The 23,053-nt window shown below is 37.5% G+C and overlaps 2 protein-coding genes and 1 non-coding gene across 3 annotated transcripts; 2 read left to right on the forward strand and 1 right to left on the reverse strand.

Annotated features, from left to right (window-relative positions):
- Window positions 1-945: 945 nt before the first annotated feature.
- LOC149750859 (ornithine carbamoyltransferase, chloroplastic-like) lies at window positions 946-9,562 on the reverse strand (the record flags this gene model as incomplete). The annotated part of the gene is made up of 4 exons (XM_089928499.1): window positions 946-1,143; window positions 4,254-4,406; window positions 9,195-9,326; window positions 9,422-9,562. Coding segments are annotated over 4 exons (609 nt in total), but the record flags the coding sequence as incomplete, so codon positions are not given.
- Window positions 9,563-14,092: 4,530 nt separating this feature from the next.
- Window positions 14,093-15,577, forward strand: LOC149750860 (ornithine carbamoyltransferase, chloroplastic-like). The gene is made up of 3 exons (XM_089928526.1): window positions 14,093-14,230; window positions 14,326-14,601; window positions 15,512-15,577. The coding sequence occupies exons 1-3, from the start codon at window positions 14,093-14,095 to the stop codon at window positions 15,575-15,577; spliced, it is 480 nt and encodes a 159-aa protein (XP_089784652.1).
- A 5,155-nt stretch (window positions 15,578-20,732) lies between these two features.
- Window positions 20,733-20,838, forward strand: LOC149750861 (small nucleolar RNA R71). The gene has a single exon (XR_016399048.1). It is a non-coding gene; the product is annotated as a small nucleolar RNA R71 (small nucleolar RNA).
- The last annotated feature ends 2,215 nt before the right edge of the window (window positions 20,839-23,053 follow it).

Genomic DNA, 23,053 nt, shown 5'->3' on the forward strand with positions numbered 1-23,053 from the left:
AGTCCCGGGACATGTCAGGAGGCCATCCGAGCGACTTGCACAGCCCATCAGATCTGGCGGGCAAGGAACGCTCACACTTTCGGCGAGCGCAGGATGTCGCCGAGGTTTGTTGCGGAGTCTGCTCGAGCACTGGCGATGGAGTCCAGACTTCCCACCCCCTCAGACATACCCTTGATAGCTCGGGAGAAGCAGCTCCTCGGACGGTGTTCTTCACCTGAGAGCCCCCACCCCCGAGTTTCCTCAAGGTAAATGTTGACGAGTCGGTGTTGGATGGAGGTACGCGAGGCGGGGCAGGCTTCGTCATACGGGACCCTCAATCCAGGGTAGTGGCAGCGAGCGGTTGTCGATTGTTCGACATATCAGTTCCAGAGGCAGAATTGCGAGCTACCTGGGCAGGTCTTCGCCATGCCCAACAGATGCTACGGGCCAGCTCGATCATCCTGGAGGGCGACTCGGCTACAATTATTGGGTGGATCCGGTGGGGACCGAGTGGTGAGAGCACTGACTACCCTCTGATCCGGGACATTAGGATGATGGTGAGGAATGGCGTGGCCTTTGAGGCCAAGCATGTATTCAGAGAGGCCAACGGAGCGGCTGACTGGGTGGCTGCATACGCGGCCCACCATTCCGGATACGTCCTCTGGGCAAAAGAGAGAGAGCTGCCATTGGCACTACGTGAGATTGTGTATTTTAATTTTCTTGGGTGTATTCAGACACGCGTTGTCTGAAACCCGTTTAAAGAAAGAAAAAAAAAAAGAAGCTGAAAGCTCAGAAAAAAAGGGGTTTGGCCAAAAAAGCTGAAAGTTCGCACCAGACCACTAGCACAATATTTCCATTTCAAACCTGACAAAAACCTACGGTCACAAAAGTCTATACGACAATATAATGGGGGCAAAAATGACGAAAACTCATCAAGCAGCCCACTTGTGTCTTTATCTCATGGAAACTTGTGATGGCGTGTCAGACGCCAAACAGGTGGAGCATGGTGGCATTCTGAGCATGCATTCGGTTCTCAGCCTGGGGAAAGACAATAGAGTTGGGAGCTTCAATAACCCCGTCGGTAACTTCTATCCCTCTCTCCGCTGGTAGGCAGTGCATGAAGTAAGCTTTCGGCCCCGCGATCTTCATTAAGGCTTCATCAATCTGCCAGGCAGCACAAAGAATTAGGTCATTCTCAACTAGATGCGCTAATACTAACACCATGTCTGGATGAAAGAATTTAGCCAGGTGAAGCCAGGTGAGAGTTTGAGTTCTAGTTCACTCGTAAAAGGTCACTTGCATGCTCCAGCGATAAAATTCACTGCTGTTGCTGGAATAAAGGGTCACGATGATCGGCGATGCAATGCAAGGTTTGTGCTTGTTTCATCCTGGGTAACTTTATCAGGGTTCAACAGAGGTAACCATTAAAAAAAAAAATTATGGTCCCAATATACAAGCTCCAAAGCACTTGCAAGGGCAATCAAGATGAATTTCTGTGCCATGCTTGGACAAAATATTACTGGTACTGCATTTACTTACTAAACTAAGAAAACAAATGAAATATCCAACTAAAATACATCATAAGATGTGTCATATTTTGTTTCTGCAGTTTTGAATACCAAAACTGGTTTTCTCAACAAATACACCAAATTCTAGAGAATTGGGTCACAACTATAGCTTGCTACCATGCATGGTGTACTCTCTCTTTCTCTCTCTCTCGCGCGCGCGCACAAAGTACCACAACTCTTCAGCTTGTATTGAATCCAGTTTCCAGGCATCCCAAAAGTGCCAAAAATGCTTGCTCTGCCTCCAATAGTCCCTCTTAGTGCCAATTGACGCACTAATGCACTCTAATCCTCAATAGTTTTGCCACCTTTTCATCTTAAAATCATCCTCTTGTTTCATGACATACACGCAACAATCTCACACTGTGCTAGATACACATCACTTCATCAATCCTCATCCCCTAAATAAAATCAACCTTAGCTACCTTCATTTCCTTCGTATGGAAGCTTATCAGCTTATCCACCACATAATGGCATTTGATTGGGGCCTCCGACCACATTGGCGCACCTAATGGGAATAACCTTCCATTATCATGTCAAATCAGAAGGGACTGTTTAGATGAGAGAATAAGCTGTCCTTGGATAAACTCAAGATGTGGCCAAAGATGGGGTTGCAACAGGAGAGAAGAAACTTGAGGACTTCACGTAGTTGAGGCTTCCACAAAGTGTGCGGTACCAAAAAAAAAGGATATTGAAATCCATCTCAAAGGTGACCTCCACTATAATTTTCCCAATCAGAGGTATTCTTCCCTCTGACCACTAACTTGTCCTCACCAGCAGCCATACAGGGGAAAATTTAGGGTTAATTTGTGCGGGCATCCAAACAACCCCGAAAAGTTCTCTGCCTCTGCTTCCTGCTACAATCATTCATCCTTTCCCATTTCTGTGAGGGCATTGCTAATGCAAATTTTAGCATCTACTCCATTTAGCCTTTATGGGTCCAAAGACCAGTGTATTAATACATGTCTCAACATGCACATGCTTAATTAAGTAGCCACTAGCATTGTCTTAAGAAGCAGCCTATGCACCTGCATATGTGCATGTGTGGTCTTCCAACTACCCCACAGAAGGTCTAGGCATCTCTGTGGGTGGATCAATGGTTGGTCCACATGGTGGGTTCCCAAGTAGCTGGCATATGCCCACACCCTGGATTTGCAACCCTCTAAACTCTATAATTTTTCTCTCTCTGATTTTTTTATAGAGATACATTTAGTGTTTCTGCTCTTTTATTTATTATTACATATTTATCTATTTTTAAGCTTTTGTAAAATACATGATGCATAGCAACCAACCTAAGTCGTTGCATACTGCTTCAGCTCTAAGCAGCACCTTGACTGTCTGAACACCACAGCCACGAGATAACATATTCAGACGTATGTTTCTTCATGTATACCACATGCACAGGCAAGTTTTCATTCCCATTCTCAAGGGTGCTATTCATCGAATCCTTCATTCCCTAAGAAAACAAAAGAGTTCATTATGTATTTCCTATTGAGTATTAAAAATTAATCTCAGACATACTGTTAAACCTTGGCTGCATGTGCTAATCACATCAATTTTGCAATCCCAACTTGGTTGCTATTGGCTTATTGCTCATTCTCTACAATTATATCATTGATAAGACCTTTGACCTAACATAAACAATGGAGCATATGAACATCAGCTAAATAGACCTAGATCCAACCTATCAAATTCAGATCCAATCTTGATCCAACAAGTCAAGTGGATTAGGCCTGAGTCCAAACTTTACAGTTTACCACCCTTACCAAGGTCTAGCAAAATAGCATCTGAACTGAACCCAACCTTGAAAACCTAACCAAAATTGTTCGAACAATAATATGCGCAAATCTTAGCCCACTCCCAACATGACCATTGGCTGTTAATCTGGACTCAAACCAGGTTAAGTATTAGGTCAGTCCGAACAGACATTAAAAAAGAAGGAAGAGCTGTGCCAAAACTGACAAAAGCCTAATTCACCTACACAATACTTCCAGTATTATCTGTAGTAAAAAGATTTCCCTGAATTCTTTAACTCTCACTTATGTACCTTTTGAATCTATCAGACCAACTACACTACTACATAATATCTCAATGCTCTGAACTGTAATAGTTACAACAATCCAACTACCAGGATTTTCCCTTTTAAACATCTCTACGTTAACAATTTCTTAGTGTGAGGACATGCTTGTCACCCTAACCTTAGGGGATGTGGAAAAGAAATTCAATATTCCAACAAAAATACAATAATTGCTGGAAGCTGAGCTACCAAAAAACTTGGACATCATCTTAAAAACTGAAAGACACTGAAAATATATTAAAGTCAAAATATCCAATATTAGCTGTCATAGTTAAGCAGTAAAAGGTCTCATGAAGAATATCTAGGTGACTAGAATCTGAACTGAAGACGCAGAGACCAGCTAAAAATTTTTTAGGAGAACAAAATTTAGTTTATAAAATCTATTCTCACATGGTCCTAGACCATTCAGATCAAGAATTCATGGAATGACTCATGAAGAAAAGTTTTATTGAGGTTCTCATCCTAAATTAACATTATATAAACCTTAATTTGGAGATAAGCCCCAAACCTGGTTGATGACTGTAATTTTCACTTTATATCTATAAAATTTACTGTGCTTACCCAACCAAAAAGGGGGGGAAAAGAACAAATAGAGAGAGAGAGAGAGAGAGAGAGAGAGAGAGAGATGATACCTGGAACCCTTGGAAATGTTGCTTCCTATATGCAGCCTCCTCCTTTTGGCCCATACTAGCCCAAACATCTGAATACACCACATCAGCCCCCCTTACTGCTTCCCTGGGATCATGTGTAATTTCAATCTTGCTGATTCCAGCACTCCTTGCTTTCTCGACAGTATTAGGAAGTAATTTGCAATCAATGCACATGACTCTTCGGTGTTGATACAACTTAGCATTCCAAAGAGTTATTTTGTAATCCAAAGAGTCATTTTGTAATCCAAAGAGTCATTTTGTAATCCAAAGTGTCACCTTGGAAATCTCAGAAGTACTTGTATTTCAAAGAGTCATTTTAGTACTCCAAGGGCATTAAATGTTACTTAAATTGTCATTCTATATAAGAATGGCTTTAGCAAGATTGTAAGATGCAGAAAAAAAACTATGAATGAAAAATATCTCTTGCTTCATTCCTAATCCTATCCCATCAACTTCACACCTTGTTCCAACAAATTTGGTATCAGAGCCTGGAAAAAAATACTTGTCAAGATGGCATCTTCATCAACTACCATGTTCTCCTACACTTCAAACCAAGTTCCCATCTTTGATGGTGAGCATTATGACTATTGGAGTAGTCAAATGCAAACCATATTCATATCCCAAGACCTTTGGGACATAGTCGAAGGTTCATATGCAGAGCCACCTCAACCACAAGAAGTTACAAAAAATTGGACAGCAGAACAACAAGGAGAGTACAAGGAGAATGTGAAGAAAGATGCATGTGCTCTTCGATACATTCAACAAGGAATAAGCAAAACCATCTATCCCAGAATTTTTGGAGCAAGAAAAGCAAAGCAAGCATGGGAAATACTCAAAGAAGGTTTCCAAGGTAATGAGAAAGTTATCTCATTAAAGTTACAATCACTGTGGAGAGATTTTGACAACATGCAAATGAAAGAAGGCCAAGGTATGCAAAGTTTTCTGACCAAAGTTACTGAAGTTGTTAATCAAATTAGAAGTCTTGGAGATACTATTGAAGATAGAAAAGTTGTTCAAAAGGTTCTTAGAAGTCTTCCTACAAATTATGATCATGTTGTCACTGCAATAGAAGAATCAAAAGATCTCTTTACCTACAGTTTTAATGAACTAATGAGTTCTTTACAAGTTCATGAGGAAAGAATGAATAGGTTTTCTACTCAACCTCTTGAGCAAGCTTTTCAAACTAAGCTCAACACCTCAGAGAAAAAGAATTTTAAACAGAAATACAAAGGAGGACTATTCCAAAAGAAGGAAAGAGGCAACTATCAAGGAGGAGCAAACCAACAACAATCAGGTGGTTTCAATCCTCGATGCCGAGTTTGCAAGAGGAACAACCATGACTCAAAAGATTGTCGATACAGATGCAATAAGTGCAAGATTCCCAACCATTCACAAAGGGACTGTTGGTACCAAAAGAAGAATGGAAATGAAGAAGCCAACTTCACTAAAAATGAAGCAGAAACTCAACAACTCTTCTCTTGCATGAATGTTCAAGAAGATTCTCAAAATGTATGGTATTTGGATAGTGGGTGTAGCAACCACATGACGGGGAACCAAAAGATCTTCATCCAACTTGACAAAAATTATTCTTCTCAAGTCATGCTCGGAGACGGCAAACTCCAAACTATTGAAGGCAAAGGATCTATTGAAGTTCTCACCAAAGGAGGTAACAAAAGGCTTATTAATGATGTTCTTTATGTGCCAAATTTATCTCATAACCTCCTAAGCGTTGGGCAACTTACTCAAAAAGGATATGCTATCAACTTCAATAACAGTAGCTGCAAAATTTTTGATAAAAAGAATAACTGTCTAGTTGCTATTGTTCCTATGAGCACAAACAAGGTGTTTCCTCTAACCATGTTATCACAAGATGTCGTATTCAAAAGTGAAGCTATTAATATGTCAACTTTATGGCATCTTCGATATGGACATTTGAATATGAAGGGGTTGCATCTACTCAAGCAAAAAAATATGGTGATTGGTCTCCCTCTCATCGAAGGAAGAAGTCAAGTATGTGAAGGCTGCATATATGGAAAAATGCACAAGCTACCATTTCCAAAGTCTTCATGGAGATCCAAAGCACCTCTTGAACTTGTTCATGCTGATATATGTGGACCCACAGCAACTCCATCACACAACAACCGAAGGTACTTCATTCTATTTGTTGATGATTATACTAGAATGATGTGGGTTTACTTCTTGCATGCCAAGTCCGAAGCCTTCTCTATGTTTCTACAATTCAAAGCACTAGTTGAGAAACAAAGTGGATTCCAAATCAAGACTCTTCGAACTGATCGAGGAGGAGAGTTTATCTACAAACCATTTATGGAGTACTGCAAACATAATGGTATCCAAAGACAACTCACAGTTCGTATGAGTCCTCAACAAAACGGAGTTGCTGAAAGAAGGAATCGCACCATTGTTGAAATGGCCCGAAGCATGTTGAAAGGAAAAGGCTTACCAAATAATTTTTGGGCTGAAGGTGTGCATACTGCTATTTACATTCTTAATATATCTCCTACAAAAGCAGTGTTTAACAAAACTCCATTTGAAGCATGGCACAAAAGAAAACCAACAGTACATCATCTTAAAGTATTTGGTTGTATTGCCTATTCTCACATTCCATCACAATACCGGGAGAAATTTGATGAAAAAGGAGAAAAACTAATATTTATTGGTTACAGTGATGAATCCAAAGGTTACAGGTTGTTCAATCCAAAAACCAAGAAGCTTGTCGTCTCAAGAGATGTAATTTTTGATGAAGCATCTAACTGGAATTGGACACAGAACTCATCTCAAATGTCAAACGCATATGAATTCATGGAGCCACAAGCTAGACAAGAAGAGCATCAACAAACTCCTTCTACACCAACATCAATTTCTTCACCAAGTTCAATTCATTCTTCTCCTTCATCACCAATACAAACTTCACCATCTATGTCACAAACTCCCTCTTCTTCATCAAGTTCAATCCATTCTCCCTCTTTTTTAGAAACCATGGATACAGATTCTTTACCAAAGAAAGTTCGATCTATGCAAGATATTTATAACACTTCTCACCTTGCTTTCTTTGGTTATGAACCTCAGAATTTTGAGGAAGCTGTTGTAAAGGAAGAATGGAAAAAGGCAATGGATGATGAGATTGCAACAATTCAAAGGAATAAAACTTGGGAGCTAGTCAACCTGCCAAAAGAGAAGGATGTGATCGGGCTAAAATGGATCTACAAAATCAAGTATAAAGAAGATGGATCTATTCAAAAGCATAAAGCTCGACTTGTCGCCAAGGGATACTCACAGCAGCCTGGCATTGATTTTACCGAAACATTTGCACCAGTTGCAAGAATGGAGACAATCCGTATTGTTCTTGCTCTTGCTGCACAACTTGAGCTTCAAGTCCTCCAACTTGACGTCAAATCTGCTTTCCTCAATGGCGAACTGAAGGAGGAGGTATACGTCAAACAACCTCAAGGCTATGAAGTGGCAGGTATGGAACACAAAGTCTATAAACTTCATAAAGCTCTATATGGCTTGAAGCAAGCTCCACGAGCTTGGAACAGCAGGATTGATAAATACTTTTGTTCAAATGGATTCCAAAGAAGCCCAAGTGAACCATCTCTTTATGTAAAGATATGTGATGCTACTAACTTTCTTGTTGCATGTATCTATGTTGATGATCTTATCTACATGGGTACTAACATGCAAGTTGTAGATGAATTCAAGCAAAGCATGATGAAGGAATTCGAGATGACGGATCTCGGATTAATGAAGTATTTTCTTGGAATCCAAGTAAAGCAAGCCAAAGGAGAAATTTTTATCTCACAGGAGAAATACATTAAAGACATGTTACGGAAATTTCAAATGGACAAGAGCAAACCAGTTTCAACTCCAATGGCATTGAATGAAAAGTTAAAACAAGATGATGATGCTGAAAAAGCTGATGCACAGCTCTATCGAAGTCTAGTTGGTTCATTAATATATCTAGCCAACACACGGCCTGACATTATTTATGCCGTGAATGTTGTTTCAAGATTTATGCAAGAACCAAGCAAACTGCATTATGCTGCTGCAAAACGCATTCTGAGATATCTTCAAGGAAGTCAAAGGCAAGGCATAAAATATATTAAAGAAGAAAATAACAATCTTGTTGGTTATTCCGATAGTGACTGGGCTGGTTCAATTGATGATAGAAAAAGCACGTCTGGCTATATTTTTTGTCTTGGTTCAAAGATGATTTCATGGAGTTCAAAGAAACAAAAATCAATTGCTTTATCTTCAGCAGAAGCAGAGTACATCGCAGCTACAGATGCTGCATGTGAAGCAGTTTGGTTAAGAAGAGTTCTCTTGGATCTACAACAAACTCAAGTTCAACCAACTATCATTTATTGTGACAGCATGTCAGCAATTGCTTTGTCTAAAAATCCAGTCTTCCATGCAAGGTCCAAGCATATTGAACTTCGACATCATTTCATTCGGGATTTGGTAAACAAAGAAGAAATCATTTTGAAGTATGTTGGCACAAATGAGCAAGCTGCAGATTTTCTTACCAAAGCTGTCACCATAGAACAATTCAGAAAGGTTAAGAATCAATTGCAAATTAAGGAGGAGTATTAGGAAGTAATTTGCAATCAATGCACATGACTCTTCGGTGTTGATACAACTTAGCATTCCAAAGAGTTATTTTGTAATCCAAAGAGTCATTTTGTAATCCAAAGAGTCATTTTGTAATCCAAAGTGTCACCTTGGAAATCTCAGAAGTACTTGTATTTCAAAGAGTCATTTTAGTACTCCAAGGGCATTAAATGTTACTTAAATTGTCATTCTATATAAGAATGGCTTTAGCAAGATTGTAAGATGCAGAAAAAAAAACTATGAATGAAAAATATCTCTTGCTTCATTCCTAATCCTATCCCATCAACTTCACACCTTGTTCCAACAGACAGTCTTCTCATCTGGCTCAAAGCCTTTCGAGCAAGCACACACAAAATGGAAAGGAACCACAGATGCCATCAGAAGCCATGAGTGCACAATATTGTTCCCATCTCCAATGTAAACAATCTGAAAACAGCATTAGAAAACCATAATTCGATTGAAATACATAACTGGCAATGTATGTCTATGCAACTCTATTAGTTTCATGGGAAGTAGCTAACCTTGGTTCCTTCCAGCTGGCCAATATGTTCTATAATTGTCAGTGCGTCAGCCATTATTTGGCATGGGTGGTTATAATCAGTTAGACCATTGACGACTGGCACTGAAGCATATGCAGCCAAGTCAAGAATATCCTGCCATAATCATATGAAAGAGTAAGAACTAAAAGATGCATATGCTTATGGAAGCAGAATACTGTAGAAGCAAATTATCTTGGAAGTACTTTTGTTTGGAAAAAGAAATGGATTTCAAATATGCATAATGGATTCTAGGCACATCAAATGACAAACCCTATTATGTATGTACAAGTTCAAGGTGAATGATTCTTTCATGCCATTGCCTAGAATGTTTAGTTGTAAGATCATATAAGGTATTCCATACTAAGGAATTCTCAGAGTTATCAATCTATATTCTACTATAATGTGATGCATGAAACCAGGTAAATATAAATCCTAGCTGAATACATAATGGGCGTTCAAGATCTCTTTCTGGTCAGAAGTGTCTTTATCAATACTACATGCATCCAATTCGTTGTCCAACAAACATGATAATCCTAGACATTATCCATCCAGAGCATATCAGACGATTTTACCTCATCATATCCCAAGTTTTAGATGTAGATACTAAAACTGACCTTAAATCTCTCTTACAGGCTTTTTCTCACCCTAGTGATGTTCAATTTTGGATTGCGTCTATTTGTACAAATTCAGTCAATGCCCACCGCATAGCCCAGACTTTGTTTAATTATGTATGAGATATCCTAGTTCATCACCACATCCTTTAGTAAATTTGACCAAGCTAGCGGACATGATCTATTTAGAATCTTAACATAATTCTAAATGCAACCTACACTTAAGAATTGCACCATATGCACACTATCAAGCCTGGCAAGTTGCATGAAGTGGTACAAGAGGATTTCAAACTGTTTTTTGAGAACTGGTACAAGCCATTGGATTCTCCAATGAGAATTGGATACGATAGCAGAGCTCTATATGTTTGGATTCTATATTTTGCATGTATATGCATATTTTGAGTTTATAGTAACAATCAGCTAGCTTCAGCACATGCAATGCATGTAATTGATCTAGGAGGAAGGAATACTGGATGGATGGCTTAGGTTTCATCAAAAACATAAAGGAAAATTTGATGGATGTTTGTAGTCCCATCACTTGATCCAGGTCAAAGAAATAAAAATTGTGATCCAACAAATTATTAGGGATGAAGACCTTATCGGGCAAATCACTTCTTATTGAATATTTACCTTCTGGGTTTAGTTTGTTAAGAGACGGTGGTGACGAATGGGATATGTGAAGCAGGTTAAGATAGGAGAAATGGAAGGGCAATTTTGGATTTTTTTTCTGAAAAATGTCAGGTGCGAAGACCTGCAGTCAAAAAGTTGTCAAGTTTCATGATTTTTATAGTACTATAATGCAGCCAATTAATGATATGCTTCTCAAATAAAATAATGCCAATCAAGTCATTAATCGAATATAAATAATGAAAAATCATAGCATCAAAAATGAAATAAGACCTTTTAGAAAAACAATGCACTGTAGATGCAATTAAACTACTGGTATTATTTCTTTAAGAACTGTACATTAAGGTCAACAATGCATCATAACTATGATGTTAGCGTTCTTTATATTATTTAGGTTTATTAGAAATGTTTTGGTCACATAATAGCAACATGAGAAGGTATTAGATTCTCTGAGGCTTTGGGATATAAGATCAAGACTCATTTAAAAGAATACTACAGAATCAGTGCCCAAGCAGGTGTCAACACCACTAGCTCAGCCTGATAGCAAAAATCCAGTTAAAATTCCAATCTTACTGCAGGGAATTGAACATTATAATAAAAATCTGATATGTGAAACATGTACAAGATCAATTTTTGAAGGCTCAATAAGCAGAGAAGAGCACAAGAAAAGAAAGACTCAGTACAGTTGCAGCTATTTCAATCTTCCAAAAAAGTTTTGTAGGAGTTAGTTTACTCATTCAATGTCTTTTTTTGTCATCGCTTCAGACAAAGCTCCTTAAGCATACAAAATAATAGACCTAAGGACAGTTTCTCTCACTATTCTCACAAATTTCCATCAATTGCTTAAGGAAAATAGCTTCAATGTTTGACTTTTCTTCTCATGAAGCCACAATGGTTCTCTAAAATGCTTTATAAATGGATTGGTTCACCCACTTATTCTCTATATGATTCTCCCCCATGTTCTATCCATTCTCTTCAGGCCGAGCTGTTCTCCCTTGTCCTTCAGGGTCAGGCTCATATCTCTAAGTAAGGATAGTGCTTGGTGATTCTCTGTTTGCTCAAGTTCTGGCACAAAAAATCTGCTGTATTAACTTAGAGAGAGAATACTCTTTCTTGTCATCATGTTACAAAATCTACAGCTTACAGTCATCTCGATACTTAAGTCAACTCTTGGGCTTGTTGTTTCTAATCTGCCCTCAATCTAAGTTAATACAGCAGATTTTTTGTGCCAGAACTTGAGCAAACAGAGAATCACCAACTACTATCCTTACTTAGAGATATGAGCCTGACCCTGAAGGACAAGGGAGAACAGCTCGGCCTGAAGAGAATGGATAGAACATGGGGGAGACTCATATAGAGAATAAGTGGGTGAACCAATCCATTTATAAAGCATTTTAGAGAACCATTGTGGCTTCATGAGAAGAAAAGTCAAACATTGAAGCTATTTTCCTTAAGCAATTGATGGAAATTTGTGAGAATAGTGAGAGAAACTGTCCTTAGGTCTATTATTTTGTATGCTTAAGGAGCTTTGTCTGAAGCGATGACAAAAAAAGACATTGAATGAGTAAACTAACTCCTACAAAACTTTTTTGGAAGATTGAAATAGCTGCAACTGTACTGAGTCTTTCTTTTCTTGTGCTCTTCTCTGCTTATTGAGCCTTCAAAAATTGATCTTGTACATGTTTCACATATCAGATTTTTATTATAATGTTCAATTCCCTGCAGTAAGATTGGAATTTTAACTGGATTTTTGCTATCAGGCTGAGCTAGTGGTGTTGACACCTGCTTGGGCACTGATTCTGTAGTATTCTTTTAAATGAGTCTTGATCTTATATCCCAAAGCCTCAGAGAATCTAATACCTTCTCATGTTGCTATTATGTGACCAAAACATTTCTAATAAACCTAAATAATATAAAGAACGCTAACATCATAGTTATGATGCATTGTTGACCTTAATGTACAGTTCTTAAAGAAATAATACCAGTAGTTTAATTGCATCTACAGTGCATTGTTTTTCTAAAAGGTCTTATTTCATTTTTGATGCTATGATTTTTCATTATTTATATTCGATTAATGACTTGATTGGCATTATTTTATTTGAGAAGCATATCATTAATTGGCTGCATTATAGTACTATAAAAATCATGAAACTTGACAACTTTTTGACTGCAGGTCTTCGCACCTGACATTTTTCAGAAAAAAAAATCCAAAATTGCCCTTCCATTTCTCCTATCTTAACCTGCTTCACATATCCCATTCGTCACCACCGTCTCTTAACAAACTAAACCCAGAAGGTAAATATTCAATAAGAAGTGATTTGCCCGATAAGGTCTTCATCCCTAATAATTTGTTGGATCACAATTTTTATTTCTTTGACCTGGATCAAGTGATGGGACTACAAACATCCATCAAATTTTCCTTTATGTTTTTGATGAAACCTAAGCCATCCATCCAGTATTCCTTCCTCCTAGATCAATTACATGCATTGCATGTGCTGAAGCTAGCTGATTGTTACTATAAACTCAAAATATGTATATACATGCAAAATATAGAATCCAAACATATAGAGCTCTGCTATCGTATCCAATTCTCATTGGAGAATCCAATGGCTTGTACCAGTTCTCAAAAAACAGTTTGAAATCCTCTTGTACCACTTCATGCAACTTGCCAGGCTTGATAGTGTGCATATGGTGCAATTCTTAAGTGTAGGTTGCATTTAGAATTATGTTAAGATTCTAAATAGATCATGTCCGCTAGCTTGGTCAAATTTACTAAAGGATGTGGCGATGAACTAGGATATCTCATACATAATTAAACAAAGTCTGGGCTATGCGGTGGGCATTGACTGAATTTGTACAAATAGACGCAATCCAAAATTGAACATCACTAGGGTGAGAAAAAGCCTGTAAGAGAGATTTAAGGTCAGTTTTAGTATCTACATCTAAAACTTGGGATATGATGAGGTAAAATCGTCTGATATGCTCTGGATGGATAATGTCTAGGATTATCATGTTTGTTGGACAACGAATTGGATGCATGTAGTATTGATAAAGACACTTCTGACCAGAAAGAGATCTTGAACGCCCATTATGTATTCAGCTAGGATTTATATTTACCTGGTTTCATGCATCACATTATAGTAGAATATAGATTGATAACTCTGAGAATTCCTTAGTATGGAATACCTTATATGATCTTACAACTAAACATTCTAGGCAATGGCATGAAAGAATCATTCACCTTGAACTTGTACATACATAATAGGGTTTGTCATTTGATGTGCCTAGAATCCATTATGCATATTTGAAATCCATTTCTTTTTCCAAACAAAAGTACTTCCAAGATAATTTGCTTCTACAGTATTCTGCTTCCATAAGCATATGCATCTTTTAGTTCTTACTCTTTCATATGATTATGGCAGGATATTCTTGCTTGGCTGCATATGCTTCAGTGCCAGTCGTCAATGGTCTAACTGATTATAACCACCCATGCCAAATAATGGCTGACGCACTGACAATTATAGAACATATTGGCCAGCTGGAAGGAACCAAGGTTAGCTACTTCCCATGAAACTAATAGAGTTGCATAGACATACATTGCCAGTTATGTATTTCAATCGAATTATGGTTTTCTAATGCTGTTTTCAGATTGTTTACATTGGAGATGGGAACAATATTGTGCACTCATGGCTTCTGATGGCATCTGTGGTTCCTTTCCATTTTGTGTGTGCTTGCCCGAAAGGCTTTGAGCCAGATGAGAAGACTGTCGAGAAAGCAAGGAGTGCTGGAATCAGCAAGATTGAAATTACACATGATCCCAGGGAAGCAGTAAGGGGGGCTGATGTGGTGTATTCAGATGTTTGGGCTAGTATGGGCCAAAAGGAGGAGGCTGCATATAGGAAGCAACATTTCCAAGGGTTCCAGGTATCATCTCTCTCTCTCTCTCTCTCTCTCTCTCTCTCTCTATTTGTTCTTTTCCCCCCCTTTTTGGTTGGGTAAGCACAGTAAATTTTATAGATATAAAGTGAAAATTACAGTCATCAACCAGGTTTGGGGCTTATCTCCAAATTAAGGTTTATATAATGTTAATTTAGGATGAGAACCTCAATAAAACTTTTCTTCATGAGTCATTCCATGAATTCTTGATCTGAATGGTCTAGGACCATGTGAGAATAGATTTTATAAACTAAATTTTGTTCTCCTAAAAAATTTTTAGCTGGTCTCTGCGTCTTCAGTTCGTCTTCAGTTCAGATTCTAGTCACCTAGATATTCTTCATGAGACCTTTTACTGCTTAACTATGACAGCTAATATTGGATATTTTGACTTTAATATATTTTCAGTGTCTTTCAGTTTTTAAGATGATGTCCAAGTTTTTTGGTAGCTCAGCTTCCAGCAATTATTGTATTTTTGTTGGAATATTGAATTTTCTTTTCCACATCCCCTAAGGTTAGGGTGACAAGCATGTCCTCACACTAAGAAATTGTTAACGTAGAGATGTTTAAAAGGGAAAATCCTGGTAGTTGGATTGTTGTAACTATTACAGTTCAGAGCATTGAGATATTATGTAGTAGTGTAGTTGGTCTGATTAGATTCAAAAGGTACATAAGTGAGAGTTAAAGAATTCAGGGAAATCTTTTTACTACAGATAATACTGGAAGTATTGTGTAGGTGAATTAGGCTTTTGTCAGTTTTGGCACAGCTCTTCCTTCTTTTTTAATGTCTGTTCGGACTGACCTAATACTTAACCTGGTTTGAGTCCAGATTAACAGCCAATGGTCATGTTGGGAGTGGGCTAAGATTTGCGCATATTATTGTTCGAACAATTTTGGTTAGGTTTTCAAGGTTGGGTTCAATTCAGATGCTATTTTGCTAGACCTTGGTAAGGGTGGTAAACTGTAAAGTTTGGACTCAGGCCTAATCCACTTGACTTGTTGGATCAAGATTGGATCTGAATTTGATAGGTTGGATTGAATCAGTGAACAGGTCCTTTCGACCAATCCTTGGAAACTACTAGTCTTTGCAATATTTTGTTATTCCGAACCCTTAGCTTGTGTACGGTCCAGATTTCACCGAGCACTCCAGTATAAATAAGTCTTACAACTCCCTAACGGAAACTTAATGACTTCAACTTGAATTGCATCTTGACCTAGGATTTGGGCTGACTTAGTAAATAAAACCATGTATGCTTTGAAATTCTTATCATTTATGTATCTTAAATTAGATTAAAAAAAAAAAGAAAAAAAAAGAAGAGAGTTCTCGAAATTCTTAGCTAGTATGCATTTGGAATTTGATTTTCACTTCATAGATCAATCGAATTTAAAAAAAAGAAATTAAAATAATAATAATAATAATAATAATATATATAATAATAAAAAAATATAAAACAAACAACAGCAACAAATTAATCATAACAATGAATGATTTATTGAAGTTTGTGGGTATCTTCGCTGAAAACCCTCACGAGACTATAACTCGTCCACTAGGGTAACCTAGGGGTTTAAAGCCTAGTTGCATATGGTAAATGCAATCGCGATGCCTGCGAAAGTGAGTTAGAGTTTTTCTTTTCTAATTTTATTTTGCTCGAGGACTAGCAAAACATAGGTTTGGGGGTGTGATAAGTGCTTAATAATTTATAATTTAGTTATCTTTCTATAGCACTTATCAATGTTTTTAAACTGATAAATACATATTTTACCATGAAATTGAATAAATATTGAATTAAATTTAAATTATGGTAAGAGGTAAATAATTCTTTTCTTAAACCAGATTCTGAACTTGTCTCTCTCTTGATTGCAATCTTTAATGAAAACTATAGAAAAACATATAAGGAGATTGTGTTGACCCGGCTAAGGTTATAATTAAATGGGCTTTGGTCTTGATTAGATTAAAAGTTATAATTGTATAGGAAAATATTTGATTAACCCTCTTATTAAGTCATGATCCTGCTTTTAGCCCTGCACCGCGTGGCGGATGAAGAGGCGGAGGAACAGGAGGCTGGCTGCACCGCGTGGAGGCTTGCGTGGAGGATCTCTTAGGCGACGCCATCTCGTGGCTGGAACGGGAGAATTGACGGGAATCTCGGCCGTAATGCACTGCGGGGGAGGGGGGGAAGAAGATGAACAGTGGAGTTTTCATTTTATATATATATATTTGTAACACTGTTCATATGAACAGTGTTTTCACGGGACACTGTTCATATGAACAGTGAATCGTGGATATTTAATTATTATTATTATTATTATTATTTTGTTTTTAAAATTATATATTTTATATGAAGGCAGGTAAGGAATTGGTTGGGAATTGGCTTTGGATTTGAAGTGGGTCATGATCGTTGATTTGCTTGAACTTGTTCTCGAGTCCAATGTCATTTAAATTTAATTCTTGCTGAACTGCTTCAGACCGGACTCGACAAGACTAAAAACAGGACCGTGACTTAATAAAAAGGGTTAATCAAACCTTTTTTCTCATACAAAAAATAATTATCTAATCAGGACCAAAACCTGTTTAATCATAGCCTTAGCTTGATTACAACTCCATCAGGTTCCTAAACCGGATCAACACAATCTTCTCCTTATACGTTTTTCTGTAGTTTTCATGAAAGATCGCAACCAAGAGAGAGACAAGTTTAGAGTCTGGTTTAAGAAAAGAATTATTTACTTCTTACCATATTTTAAATTTATTTCAACGATTATTCAATTTTATGGTAAAATACGTATTTATCAGTTTAAGAACATTGATAAGTGTTATGGAAAGATAACTAAATTATGAATTATTAAGCACTTATCACACCCCCAAACCTATATTTTGCTAGTCCTCGAGCAAAATTAAAAAAAAAAATGCTCTAACGCACTTTCGCAGGCATCGCGATCACATTTACCATATGCAACAAGGCTTTAAACCCCTAGGTTACCCTAGTGGACGAGTTATAGTCTCGTGAGGGTTTCCAGCGAAGATACCCACAAACTTCAATATTAAAATGAATCATTTATTGTTATAATTAATTTGTTGTTGTTTTTTTTATATATTTTTATATTTTTTTAATTTATTTTTATTTTTATTTTTATTTTTTTTAATTCCCCTTTTTTTTAAAAAAAATCGATTGATCTATCAAATTTCAAATGCATACTAGCTAAGAATTTCAAAAAACTCTCTCTTTTTATTAAAATCTAATTTAAGATACATAAATGATGAAAATTTCAAAGCACACACGGTTTTATTGACTAAGTCAGCCCAAATTCTAGGTTAGTATGCTATCTAAGTTAAAGTTATTAAGTTTCCATTTAGGAAGTTGTAAGACTCATTTATACTGGAGTGCTCGGTGAAATCTGGACCGTACACAAGATAAGGGTTCGGATCTCCAAAATATTGCTAATACTAGTAGTTTCCAAGGATGGGTCGAAAGGACCTGCTCACTGATTCAAAATCATCTTATCTGCAGGATTTCGAGAGTTGTGGATGTTTACTTTAGTACCTCACGGGCTTTATCTGTAATATTCCAGTTTACTCGAATTTTTACAACGACGGCTTTCACACTATTGTCTTTTTCAAGGTCAATACAGAGTTTTTTTTTATTTTTTTATTTTTATTTTTTATAAAAGATATATAAATTATGCACTTTTACTCTTGTGGTGATTTCTCCGTGTAACGAGCAATCAGTCGACAACTCTCACACCAGTTGGCATAAGGTGTCGGGCATCAAGACTCCCCTACGGACTTATGCTCGGAGTCCTCATCACAAGCCCACTTGACCTTTGACAATAGGTAGCCCTTTTCGATGTTCCTGACTAAATCCATTTTTATTGATGATTTTTTTTTGGATTAGATAAGTATGATTCATCAGGGTCCAAGGTTGCTACTATACTATCAACATATTGTCGAGCCTAGACCTTAGAAGGGTCGGCCAGTGTGTAGTGAAATTCCAAAGTATTAATTAGCTTACAACTCCCTAAGAGAGACTTAATAAAAAGAACTTAAATTTATATTACTTCCGACTAGTTATTGGGCTTTTTAGATTTTATATAACTTGTGTATTTATCATTCTCACATTCATGTATAGAAATTAGGTTTTTTTTATAAAAACAAAAACTTTTTTTATTTAAATTTTTTATTATTATTCATTAATTATTATTTTATGAAAAGGAACACACATTTTTTTTTGGATGAAAATCAAGATGAATACCCCCAAACCTAAACCTAACATTGTCCTCAATGTTAAAAAAAAATCTAAGAGAATTGGGTTGCCTCCCAACAAGCGCTAAGTTTATTGTCTTCAGCCAGACACAGTGAGGTAGTTTTTGCATCTCCTTTTATGATATCATCTATTTTGTCTATCATAAAACACTCAACTTCCCTCGCGGGTTGGTCGGCCGCATTGAACACATTTAATTTTACCTTCATGTTCCCAAATGATATGTTCATTACCCCTGTTCTACAATTGATGCACGCATTGGCTGTTGCTAAAAAGGGGCGCCCAAGGATCACGGGGATTTGTTTCTTAGGATTAGGTTCATGTTCCATATCAAGGACGATGAAATCTACTGAAAAATAGAATTTATCTACCTTGACAAGAACATCTTCAATTATCCCACGTGGTGTTTTTACAGATCGATCAGCCAATTGAAGGGATACTGAGGTTGGTTTTAACTCACCTAACCCAAGCTTCTCATAAACTGAGTAAGGTAAAAGGTTGACACTTGCCCCTAAATCTAAGAGTGCTCGATCAATAAAATTATTTCCTAAGACACAGGAGATGGTGGGAGCACCAGGATCTTTGAATTTCGGAGGGGTGTTGTGTTGGAGAATAGAACTCACTTGCTCAGTTAGGAAGACCTTTCTAGGCACATGTGTCCTAGATTTTTGCTTTTGGGTGCACAGGTCTTTAAGAAATTTGGCATAGGAGGGAACTTGTCTAATAGCATCAAGAAGTGGAAGGTTGATCTTCACTTGTTTGAAAACCTCCATCATCTCCTCTAGTGAAGTTCCCTTTTTGCCAAATGGAGAGGGTGAAGTAAGAGCTTCAGGAAATGGGGCCTTTGGGATGTGAGTTTTGGAAGAAGATGGACTAGCCGAAGAAGAAGAAGAAGGTTTTAGATTTTTATTTGACACATTTCTATCCTCTTCTTCACCTTCCTTATTGTTGTCCTCCCCAATCTTATTGTCTATTATACGTCCACTCCTTAGGGTAGTCAAAGCATTGGCTTGTTCATGATGAATTGCATTTAATTGACTTTCTTGAGCTATGTATTGTCCCCTAGGATTACTTAGCGGTTGGCTTGGAAGCTTTTCTTCCTCTCGCTTGTTCAGTGCATTAGCTAGTTGCCCCATCTGGGATTCTAGCTTGGTGATTGATTGCGTGTGAGAGTGCACCAATTGTGTAATGGTTTCCAAACCTTGAAGGGCGTTCAACACTTTCTCCTCAAAGGCTGTGTTTCTTTGGGGTGGAGGAGAAGTGTGTTGAAATTGAGTCGAAGGACGGTAGGGATGAATATTTTGTTGGGTTTGAAAATTCTGAGGATTTTGAAAATTTTGGAAATAGGGTTGGGCTGTGTTCGAAGCTTGCTGCTTCCAAGAAAAGTTTGGATGATTTCGCCATCCCGGGTTATATGTATTGGAAAATGGGTCATTACCCGGTCTGGGCTGTGTTTGAGCAGCATTGATGTGTTCTTGCACGAGTTCGGGGAATTGGAGCGCTGAGGGGCACTCATGAATAGGGTGGGGTGGGCTAGAACAAATAGTACACACTTGTGCTTGGGAAGAGTTCATGTAATGCCCACCTATCATCAGTTGGTCAATCTTATGGGACAATGCATCTACCTTGCTAGACAGGTCCATAGAATAACTTATTTCACAAATGGTCCCTTTTCTTTGAGAACTCGGGGGTGCTTGACGAGAACATGAAGCATGGTGGAGGGAGTTTTCATTAAGATTTTCAAATAATTGCCATGCTTCATGCTCATTTTGAAGCATAAAAGTGCCCCCGCATGCAGCATCGATCATCTGACGGGTTCGTTCTGTCAATCCGTCATAAAAACATTGCACTAGTTGCCACTTAGGTATTTGATGATGAGGGCATTTACGGATTAGGTCCCTAAATCTCTCCCAAGTTTCATGAAATTCTTCTCCCTCAGTTTGGGAGAAGCTTGTAATGGCACGTCTAAACTGGTTCGTTCTTCCTATGGGAAAGTATTTTTTAAGGAATTCTTATTGCATTTGATCCCAAGAACGAATCGAGTTGGCTTCTAAAGAATTCAGCCATTGTTTGGCTCTATCTTTAAGGGAGAAGGGGAATAATTTAAGTTTTAGAGCATCATCAGTAAAGTTCTGAATCTTGACAGTGGTGCAAATCTCAAGGAATTCATTTAGGTGTTTATATGGGTCTTCATTGGTGAGCCCATAAAAAGATGGGAGCATTTGGATCACACTAGATTTTATTTCATATTGTACAGCTGCTACTTCAGGTAATCGAATGCAAGATGGGAAAGTGTAAATAGTGGGAGTAAAGTACTCCCTCAGGAGTTTGGGTTGTTCTTCAGCCATCTTAAGAGGTGGGGATGATCCTAATGTTTTGATCTTAGCTCGAATGTTCCTAAGGGTTCGTTCTATTTTAGGGTCAAAAGGTAATAGGTTTCGTACTCTAGAACGACTACCTTGCATACACTAGTACTTGATCAATCAAGCATGCAATAAAAGAGAAAAGCATATCAATCCTAGTCTTTGTCCTAAAATCACTAGACAGCTCCTAACTGGTTTGAAGAGGGCACCTAAGCCTCCAATCCGGTCTAATGAACCGAGTTGACCAGGTAAGCTCCCAGGTAAGTGGAGGGGTCACGATGCGTTCGCAAAGGTCCCACTTAAAACCCACTTGCCTCGAACAGATGAACTGTCTCCCTTATAGGGACAAAGCTTGCCTAGACATCAACTAAGCCACAGAGCGAAATTGGTGCAACTTTCGGTGATCTTCGTCCTATTGAGCTCGAATGTCCCTAGGAGCCAACGTCTAATTGATTTTAATTAAAGTGACACTATGTGAGATTGAGTTCACCTAAGTTGGGCAAGAGTCCGGTGATGAAATCCGGCTCTTATCTTGTTGGGGTGATTGCCCTTACTAAGTGCAGATTAGTTGTGTATGTGTATCAAGCATGCATTCACACTTTTGCTGAAATTAAAATCAAACAATCACCACAAAATTTCAAGCTAATAATTAATTTAAATAAGAAAGGTTTAGAGGTTACCAAAGAGAATTTCTCCAACAATTTAAATTTTTTTTTAAGCAAACCTCTAAAGCATTCCTTTTTGATAGCCCAGATCTCCTCTTCGATTCCTGATCAAATAAGACCAAAAGAAAAATAAAAAAAAATTAGTAGAAGAGAAAAAAGAGATAAGAAAAGTAACAATAATAGAAAATAATTTTTTTATTTTATTTTAGATATATATATATATATATTTGAAAATTTTTTTATTAATTTTTTTTTTAATGATAGGAAAAATAACTATGCTAGCAATCCTCGGCAACGGCGCCAAAAATTGATCGGTTCTTTCAATTTCAAAAATAAACCACGCAATAGCACGTATCCTGTAGGATAGTGATTACGGATGTTGGTCCACAGGGATTGAAGACAAGTTATTTTTCCTAATTGAATAATTACTTCAAAGGGTATAAGCTAGAGTAAATGATAAAAACTAAGAATTAATATAGATGTAGTAGTATGAATTATCTATGGAGGGAGGTGTTTAGGGCTAGATTCCACCGATAGATTTTTATCCGTGACGCTTTCAATGATGGAGTTGTATTTAAGACTTGATTGCTTCCGACTACAAGCCAAAGCAATCATTAAAAATTATAATTAATTTCCAGCATGAATCATCTAAGTCTAGCACAAACCATCTACTCTAACGATAAGCATGGCCTGTCTAACCTAGCATGATGCATCTGATCATTAAATCATTAAATATGAAATTGATGTCACATGAATATCTCCTCCAAACCACAGGTGTTGGATTCGATGAAATAAATCAATCTATGTAAAATATTTTCTACAAGATAACGATTCACATAAATTGAATAAATCATAAGATCAATTGATAAATTCTTCCTCATGCAACAATCTTACAATACAAACTCAAATCAATAAAAACGAAACGGATACTCCTCTATGGCTTCGTCAAACCCCTAAATCGAGGTTTAGCTGCTCATGATGCTCGGCGACTTTGATCGGCTTGCTGAGATGCTCCACGCCATCCGCATCATTTTCTTTCACCAATTGATCCGCTCCCAGCCTCCCTTCATTCCCAAAATACCCAAAGTACTATCTCTCCCCCCTCCTTTCTCTTTTCTTTAATTTCTTTTTCTCTCGTTCCTCCCCCCTGTTCGCAGAG

This window comes from Phoenix dactylifera, chromosome 18 (genome assembly GCF_051530095.1).
Source record: "Phoenix dactylifera cultivar Ajwa chromosome 18, Ajwa_hap1_PhDact_Kaust_v1.1, whole genome shotgun sequence".
Taxonomy (NCBI): domain Eukaryota; kingdom Viridiplantae; phylum Streptophyta; class Magnoliopsida; order Arecales; family Arecaceae; genus Phoenix; species Phoenix dactylifera.

Bases quoted from the DNA above. Each gene is read 5' to 3' on its own strand.
- LOC149750860 (XM_089928526.1), top strand. From the start codon at position 14,093: ATGGCAGGATATTCTTGCTTGGCTGCATATGCTTCAGTGCCAGTCGTC. The intron at 14,231-14,325 runs GTTAGCTACTTC...TGCTGTTTTCAG, and splicing joins GCCAGCTGGAAGGAACCAAG to ATTGTTTACATTGGAGATGG. The intron at 14,602-15,511 runs GTATCATCTCTC...AATTTTGGTTAG, and splicing joins AACATTTCCAAGGGTTCCAG to GTTTTCAAGGTTGGGTTCAA.